The 9,296-nt window shown below is 43.8% G+C and overlaps 1 protein-coding gene across 2 annotated transcripts in view; it reads left to right on the forward strand.

Moving 5' to 3' along the window:
• DNAH14 (dynein axonemal heavy chain 14) overlaps positions 1-8,633 on the forward strand; it is a 575,377-nt gene extending 566,744 nt beyond the window's left edge. For both annotated transcript variants that reach the window (XM_030936505.1, XM_030936506.1), the window contains 3 exons: positions 1,944-2,104; positions 7,816-7,962; positions 8,355-8,633. In XM_030936505.1, coding sequence (XP_030792365.1) covers positions 1,944-2,104; positions 7,816-7,962; positions 8,355-8,570 — 524 coding nt within the window. In that variant the 3' untranslated portion in view covers positions 8,571-8,633. The remainder of the gene's footprint in view (positions 1-1,943; positions 2,105-7,815; positions 7,963-8,354) is intronic.
• Positions 8,634-9,296: the final 663 nt, after the last annotated feature.

Here is a 9,296-nt window from a genome sequence, read left to right on the forward strand (position 1 = left end):
ATTCCAACGATGTGTGGTTGGGGGATGGAAAGAGAGTTGTAAAGAGGCGACACTGGGCTGTGAGCTCCATGAAGGCAAGAACCAGGTCTGTTTTCACTTCTGTGGTGTCCCTAGCACCTGATACAGGCCCCAGCACACACACACACACACACACAAAGCTCTCAATAAATATTTGAAGAATGAATGAATGGCGTTCTGAATACAATATATGAATGGATCAGTACTTGTGGAGCATAAAACAGGGGAACCTTCACTAAGAACCAGAGAAGCCTACTAAGGAAATAACGTCTAGGATGAGTCTTGAAGCTTGCTACCAATTAAGTATTATCCAGGTGCGAACAGAGGAAGAAGAGAATAATTCGTGGAGCTTACATGGTATTTACTGGGTGCCATGCACTGTTCTGAGGATTTTGTATAAAAGGGATAAGACATTTAATTCCCATGGCAATCTTATGAGGTTGTTACTGTAACTATCCCTGTTTTCAGAGAGAAAACCTTAGCACAGAGAAGTTAAGAAATTTGCCCCGTCATATCACTAGCAAAAAGTTGAGAGTCTCATCCAAGGTCACTCCACTACTGAGTGGAATGATTTTGGAGGGGACGGGGGGAAACTAATAGGTGACTGAGTCAAGATTTGAACTCAGCCTGACTTAAAAAGTTGAGTGTTTCAATGACTGGACTAAGCGGGGACAGCATTCTTACTAGAGAAAACACCATTTGCACTAGAAGAAACCAAATGTTCATTATGGCCAAAATAAAAGACCACAAAAGGGAGAATGGTGCAGCTGCAAAGTTGGGCACGGCTGGCCCCCGGGGCTGTGTAAGACACACTGAGAGAGCTGACTCCATCCACAGGATGGCCTGAAGTGTTTCAGGCCAGAGAGGTTATGATCCAGCAGCTACAGGAAGGAAGAAGGGCAGGGGTACATTGGAGAAGAACAAGACTGGGTCCTGGTCATTTAAGAAGTCTGCAAATTAGCCAGGCGTGGTGGTACACACCTGTAATCCCAGCTACTCAGGAGACAGGAGGATTGCTTGAGCCCAGGAGGTCGAGGCTGCAGTGAGCCATGATCGCGCCACTGTACTCCAGCCGCAGCAACAGTGCAAGACCCTGTCTCGTCAAAAAATATATTAAAAAAGGAGTCTGCTTTATCCTCCAGGCAAGAGCTGGTGGTGATCAGAGTAGGGTAGTGGTAGTGAGCAGAAGCAGGGAGCAGGTGGCATTTAGGAAGCGGAACCAACTGGACTCTGTGTTTGGAAGGACAGGGGTAGGGGGGAGAAGGAGGTTAAGCATGACTCCTAAGTCTCTGGCTTGGAAAGCTGGGTGGCTGCTGCCATCCTTCACTGAAATACAGAGCACAGGGAGAGGAGCAGGCTGATGGTGATTGTAGTGACAGGCATGGTGAGTTCGAGATGTTCTCATTTTTTTCCTACTGCAGGTAGTCTTTCTCCATGCACCCAGGGGGAATCATGGCCACAAGCACCTCAGCAACCCTAGAGGCAACAGAACCTCCCTTTTCCCAGTGTCCATATGTCATTTCTTGAGGAAGACTCTGACACACTTGGTCTTGTAGTTGCCCCAGTTCCCATCTTTGTTGCTGAGAGGAGGAGGTATGATCATCAGCCAAGACTGGCTCAGAAATGGAGAGGGTCTCAGAATTTACAGCCTGTCTATCCCCACAATGAATACAGAAGGGGTGCTGGCCTTGAAAAACAGCCCCCGTTCACCAGGAGGCTCCTGCAGCTGGCCAGACCAAAGTCACCAAGGCCTAAGAGTGTGGGTGAACTGGCCCTCTGCTCCTGCTCCCGCCCAGCCCATCTCTTTTGTTCTCTCTTTTTCCTCCACTCTTCCCTTCCTTCACCATGAGACATCATTGTTGCTAACCCCAGCAGGAGGCCCTGAGACTCACAAGGAACTTGACGGTGTGTGTTCTTCTCCAAAGCCTTTCTTGCTGCTGTGCTTCAAGACTATGGGAGGTCCCGAGGAATCTCTGTGGATGCCCTCACCTTCACCCACCATGTGATTTCCGACACCACTGACAAGGATGAGAAGTTCTCCGTATTTATGCCAAAGAAACTCAACATAGTCAGGAGAGCATTTAAGGTACTGGACTATTCAAAGATTAGAAAGGGTAATCATTCATTCATTCATTTATTCAATCAATTATGCCCTCTACAAACCTTTATTCAGCACTTACCATGTTCCAGGCACAAGAGAGGCAGATCGAAAAGGTACAGCCCTGCTTCAAGTCCAAATGCCCTCAGACTTCTTGTCTCCCACTCTCTTCCTTGAGGAGGGGGGGATAAAAGATTATAAATCATGAATAAAAGATTTAATTCAATATAATCAACAGACTTTCTAAGTATTCCCTATTATAAATGAAGACAGAATGCTGCTGAGGTCAGGATTAAAAGGTGATATTTTAAATCAGGGGTCAAACCTGTCCTGGCTGCTCTTGGCTGAAATGCCTGCCCCCACCAACTGGCTTATTCCAGGGCTCAGCCAGGTGCCAACTGGAAACCTGCACCTACCTGGCCCTCAGCAGTGCAGCAAGTGGGACCCATGGAGGCGGCTTGGGCTGGAGCAGAGTACACAGCACCAGTGAGCCAGATGCACTACACACCCCAGCCCTGCCAACTCATGCCACTATCCCCACTGATTTGAAGGGCCACAGTTGTCATTTTCTAAATTCCAATTTGTTCTGGAAATCTATTTTTCTGCTCCAGGACTAATGCTGGAGAGGAAGGGGGGACGGGGTTGGGAGAGGTTGGTTTAAAGATTTAAAAAAAAAAAAGAATGTGAAAGGATGCTCAATATTTTTAGTGAGAGAAATGCAAATCAAAATAATAATGAAATACCATTTTACACCCAGTAGGTTGGCTATAACCAAAAGAATTGAAAAAAATAATAATAAATAAATAAATACAATCATGTACCACTTAACGATGGGGATATGTTCTGAGAAATGCATTGTTAAGAGTGTATTTCCACAAACCTACATGGCATAGCCTACTACTTACCTAGGCTAGATGGGATAGCCTGTTGCTGCCAGGCTACAGATCTGTACAGCATGTTACTGTATTGAACACTGCAGGCAGTGTAACACAATGGTAAGTAATTTGTGTACCCAAACACTTCTACACATGGAAATTCACAGATGCATTGCTCTACATCATCACTAGGCAATAGGAATTTTTCAGCTCCATCATAATCTTACAGGACCAGCTTGGTATATGTGGTCTGTCATTGATACAAATGTTGTTATAGAGCTCATGATTAAATAAATTGAGGATCATACATAGCCATATGTTTAGCTTTGGTGTAGATACTGCCAAATGGTTTTTCAATGTGGTTGTACCAATCCACAGGCCCACCAGTAATGTAGAAGATTGCTCCAAGCCCTGCCAACGTTTACTTGGTACTTTTAGTGGACGTGCGGTGATATATCTTTTTTTTTTTTGAGATGGAGTCTCGCTCTGTTGCCCAGGCTGGCAAGCTCAGCCTCCCGGGTTCACGCCATTCTCCTGCCTCAGCCTCCTGAGTAGCTGGTACTACAGGTGCCCGCCACCAAACCCGGCTAATTTTTTTGTATTTTTAGTGGAGATGGGGTTTCAACGTGTTAGCCAGGATAGTCTCGATCTCCTGACCCCATGATCCGCCTGCCTCAGCCTCCCAAAGTGCTGGGATTACAGGCATGAGTCACCACGCCCGGCTGCAGTGATGTATCTTTACGATTTTAATTTGCATGTCCTTGATGATTAATGAAGTTGGGCACCTTTTAAAATGACTATTGATATTTGGATCTCCTCTTTTGTGAAGTTTCTGTTCAAGACTGTGAACTGTTTTTGTCTTATTGATTTATAGGAATTCTTGTATATTCTGAACATATGCTATCAGATACATGTGTTGAATGTGTTGAAAGCATCTTCTCCCACTATGTGACTGTCCAAATCACTTTCTTAATAGTGTCTTTTGATGAACAAAAACTTTTCTGTTGTAACGAAGTCCAGTGTCTCCATCTTTTATTTAGGGTTAATGCTTTTTTATGTTCTGTTTAAGAAATCTTTGCCTACCCTAAACTAAATTCATGAAAATATTCTCCTGTTACCTTCTAGAAACTATATTGCTTTACCTTTCACTTTCTATGATCTATATGTAATTGAAGGCCAGGCACGGTGGCTCACACCTGTAATCCAGCACTTTGGGAGGTCAAGGCGGGCAGATCACCTGAGGTCAGGAGTTCGAGACCAGCCTGGCCAACATGGCGAAACCTCATCTCTACTAAAGATACAAAACATTAGCCGGGTTTGGTGGCATGCACGTGTAATCCCAGCTACTTGGGAGGCTGAGGCAGGAGTATCGCTTGAACTTGGGAGGTGGATGTTGCAGTAAGCCAAGATTGTGCCACTGTACTCCAGCCTGGGTGACAAAGTGAGACTCTGTCTCAAAAAAAAAAAAAAGGAGAATTGAGTTGTGTATGGTGTGAAGTGAGATCAAAGTTCTTTTGGTTCTCCATATGGGTACCCAACTGACTCAGCACCATTTCTTTTTCATTGAAACGGCCCTTTCCCTACTTCAACTTTGTCATAGATCAAATAATTCTATATGCCTGGGCCTGTTTCTATTGAAATAATCAGATCATTTTTATCCTTTATCTCATTAACATAGTGGATTACATAGAACTATCTGGAGTGTACTTTGTTATAAGGTATGATTCCTATATCAGGAATTTTTTAAATGAAGAATGGAAGCTAAATGTGATGAGAGAGCTTTTCAGGGTTTATGGAGATTATCACATAATTTATCACTTTTATCAATATGATTTATTAAAAGATCCTAAGGTTGAATCATCTTAATTGTAATATTTTTTCAAGATTTTTGTATCAATATTTTATGTGATATTATTCTATAGGATTGGGGTGGGGGGGCTTGAAGAGGGTGATGTTTTTAGTTTTTATTGTGCATATTATTAATGGTGGTTTCCTTATTCTAATCCTGTCTGCCTTCTGTCTTTAGGGAATCTCACAGTTTCTGGTCCACTGGCGATACTTCTTGTTTTCCGGTGCTTTTATAGTTGCATTCTGGGATTTGGGGTGGGAGGAGGTGGTGGACACTCATGCTGCTTGGCCTCTTGGTCCAGTCCTGGTCTTCCTCTCCTCAGCACTCATCAGACTGCACTGAAGATGATTCCGAGACTACCCAGAATTAGTGAATGTTAGAAACATATCAGAAGAAGGATGGAACTGGGAGAGTTTGTCCTACAAGGCAAAAGACTGAGGAGAAAAAGAAATATTGAAAAGGGTGATACACGAAGAACTAGACTCTAATTCTGCTAGAACTCCAACCGGGGGAGCCCCAAGGGGAAGACACATGCAGTTGATCTAAATTGATGATGATGGTGGAGTGTCCTTTTATAGACAGGGAGTGGCCTGTCACTGGAGCTTTAGGAGAAATCAGGTGACCGCTTGGCAAGAGTACTGACGTGGAAGAAAGTTCAGGTTCAGATGTGTTTTCGACTTGAGGTTTACCCAACTGTTTATTAATTCACTCACTTGAAAGTATGGGTCCAAAACTGCTCTGACTGTTAGAAATACTGAGATGAACAAAAGAAGGCTCCTGTCCTCCAGAAGATCCCAATCTGCCTGATAATGATGGCACTGATGCTTACTAGCCCACAATGACTGAGTACTATGTGCTAAGCTCTTTACCTGCATTATTTAATCCTCACAAATTATCCTCATTCTGTAGGTCAGGAAACTAAGGTTCCAAGAGGCAGATCGTAAGCTTTGAACCCAAGTCTAGCTGACTCTACACCCATAGCCTAACCTCTTCCTACATAACCCATTAGACATGAAAAGCCTACGAGAGGCAGATGTGCACCAGGGCCTTTTCTTATGACTCACAGGGGGAGTGCAGGAGTATGGACCGCCTGCCTAACTTTACTTTTTGCCTCTATCCATTTAATCAGATGTTCTCAGTTATCTCTGCTTTATACAAAGAACCAGCTTCCACTGAGTTGAAGTAAGATTACTTCCATTTATTCTGAGTGGCTCTTTGAAGAGTTAAATCACTCCAAAAGGGGCTATTTACAAATTACCTACAGTTAGGTTTTTCAGAGGAAAAACCCATGTAAGCTATGAGCAAGTTACACAAGTATAAATGGAAGTGACATTGTCAAATGCGTTAGATTAACTTCTTCCAAGATTGCTAGGAAAGGACAACACTAGAACAAGTGCAGCGCAGGAAAATCCGCATTTATATGAGTTAAGGGGAAGAGAAGTAAAAATCATTATACAAAGCAATTCCCAGTAAAATTCTTTTTTTTTTTTTTTTGAGACGGAGTCTCGCTCTGTCACCCAGGCTGAAGTGCAGTGGCGCGATCTCAGCTCACTGCAAGCTCCGCCTCCCAGGTTCACGCCATTCTCCTGCTTCAGCCTCCTGAGTAGCTGGGACTACAGGTGCCCACCACCTCGCCTGGCTAATTTGTTATATTTTTAGTAGAGACGGGGTTTCACCGTGTTAGCGAGGATGGTCGCGATCTCCTGACCTCGTGATCTGCCCGCTCAGCCTCCCGAAGTGCTGGGATTACAGGCGTGAGCCACCGCGCCCGGCCAAAATTCTTTTATAGAATAAGCCAAAATAGGAAGTGCTTAATATGAGTTCAGCTTGCACCTCCAGGTAGTCACATTCCAGAGTGGACAACACAGAAGGCGTCACCAGGCACAGCACAGGCTGTTCCACACTGCCACCCCTGTGTCAACGAGCTGGACCAGGCTGCATCAAGGGGCTCAGGACAGCGGTGCCCACCCCTTCTCTTCAGAGACCTGCCCCATCAGAGGAGATGGCAGAGCCCTCCAGGGTGGCCAGGTACTTGGCCGCCAGCTCCTCCAGGCTGGGCATCCCTCCAGCACACCTGTAGGAGAGCATGTGGCTTCACAGGCCCACCTTAGGCACACCTGGAGTCACCTGGAATTGGAGCTTCAGGCAACTGTATTTTCTACTTCGCAAACCTTATCAGAAACTCATTTTACTTAACCCTTTATCATTAAAATGTAATCATCTATTTAACCTGTATCATTCAAAAATATATGGAACCTGGCCAGGCGTGGTGGCTCACACCTGTAATCCCAGCACTTTGGGAGGCCAAGGGGGACGGATCACTTGAGGTCAGGAGTTCGAGACCAGCCTGGCCAACATGGTGAAACCCATCTCTACTAAAAATACAAAAAATTAGGTGGGTTTGGTGGTGTGCTCCTGTAATCCCAGCTACTCGGGAGGCTGAGGAGAACCACCAAAACCAGGGAGGCGGAGGTCACAGTGAGCCAAGATTGCACCATTGCACTCCCGCCTGGGCAACAGAGCGAGACTCCATATCAAAAAAAAAAAACCATCTTCTGCCATTTTTACATTTCTAGAGCCTAAAATAGTAGTTGTGGCCACTATGGTAAAGGTAAGTGACGTTTGAACACAGTGTACTCTGTCACCTTTTGTAACTGTTCTTGCTCTCTCCTAAAAAGCTAGGCTACACGATTACAGTTGTAGAAATTTGCATCTTTATTGTGTTTGAAGGTATTTGTCTTCATGCTGAGGAAGGGCATCATGGAAAAAATACATATATTTCAGTTCAGGATGATTATATAGATACACCTAAGCCTATAACGTTTTTAAAGCACTCAGAATAGGAAAAAAAAAATGAAGCAACATGACTTAGGCAGGACGAGCCCCTCTGGATGCATCAGCTCAGTTCTGGACAGAGCCTCCGGTTGGAAGCTGCTTCTCCTGGGGACCCTGACACCACCTCTCTTCCATCTTAGGGCTCGGGTTCCTCTCACACTGGAGTTTACATTTTTGGTTTATTCATCGAGGGGGCAAGATGGAATCGCGAACAAAAAATACTGGAAGACTCGCTGCCTCTAGAGATGTGCTGTGATTTTCCCGACATATACTTTTTGCCAACAAAGGTAACCACCCTGCTATTATCCTGAAATCCTAAACCTCTGAGCGTTCCTTCAGTAATATATAAACTACTCTTATTCCTATTCCCTACAATTTCACAAGGGAGATGTGATAATATACGCAGACAACAAAGATTTTAAATCTCCCAAAATGTTACTAAAATCTAAAGTAGATGCTATACTTACATCCCATGTTCTCAATAATATGTACTATAAAGTCATAATACTCTTTAAATTCTCCAGGTATAATTTCCACAGGCTGTTATATTAACCATTTAACCTTAAATGTATCTAATTCATAACAAATCCCCCAAGCCTATAGCATACAAAAATGTGAGCTACTGATTCACTTGACCTACACAATTTGACTACTGGAATTTTTTTTTTTTTTTTTTAAGATTTCCACCGAAACACCAAATGCTTCCAACCAGACAGATTCAGAATGTTATACTTTTGAATGCCCAGTTTACCAGACACCTGAGAGGTCAAGAATTTTAGCAACTACTGGTTTACCAACAAACTTTTTAACATCAGTGTATTTATCAACGAAGAAACCTCCTAGTCACTGGATCACAATGCGGGTTGCATTGCTTTGTGAGAAGAATGAAAAATAAATGTCCATACCAAACCATTTTAATTTTTGACTCTAACCAGACTTACATGTTTCAAGACATTCACGTGTAGTCAACACCCTTTATAAAGTATTTGTGTGTTTAGCCAGACTGAACAGGTGCAGTCTTTATTTCATTTGTACATGAAAACTTCAACCCAGAGGGGAATCTTGCAGCTGCGTTTTATCCTAAGTACATAAGACCTGACCGTGCAATGTCCCTGTGGTTGGGCTCTAGTACAGGTCAGCACAACCCGAATACAGCAAATTTGACTCTCCTAACAGTAAAAAGCACAGCACCTGACAGGATATCAGGGCATGCCTTTATGAACTTTTTGGTAGAAATGATTTATAAAATTATATACAATAAAATAAATATACACATGTAGAATAGATCTTTGGAATGCTTCCCCTGGCTTCTCTAAGTAAACACAGAATACTCCACTGCTGACCTAGCTGCAGACTTCTGAAACTAAAGAGAAGGGCCTTCTTCTTTAAAGAAATGCAGTCTGGGCCAGGCATGGTGACTCACGCCTGTAATCCCAGCACTTTGGGAGGCCAAGGCGGGTGGATCACCTGAGGTCAGGACTTCAAAACCAGCCTAGAACAACATGACGAAACCCATCTCTACTAAAGATACACAAATTGGCCAGACGTGGTGGCGCAGGTCTGTAATCCCAGCTCAGGAGGCTGAGGCATGAGAATCACTTGAGCCTGGGAGGCAGAGGTT

Source organism: Rhinopithecus roxellana, chromosome 8, assembly GCF_007565055.1.
Source record: "Rhinopithecus roxellana isolate Shanxi Qingling chromosome 8, ASM756505v1, whole genome shotgun sequence".
NCBI classification, from domain to species: domain Eukaryota; kingdom Metazoa; phylum Chordata; class Mammalia; order Primates; family Cercopithecidae; genus Rhinopithecus; species Rhinopithecus roxellana.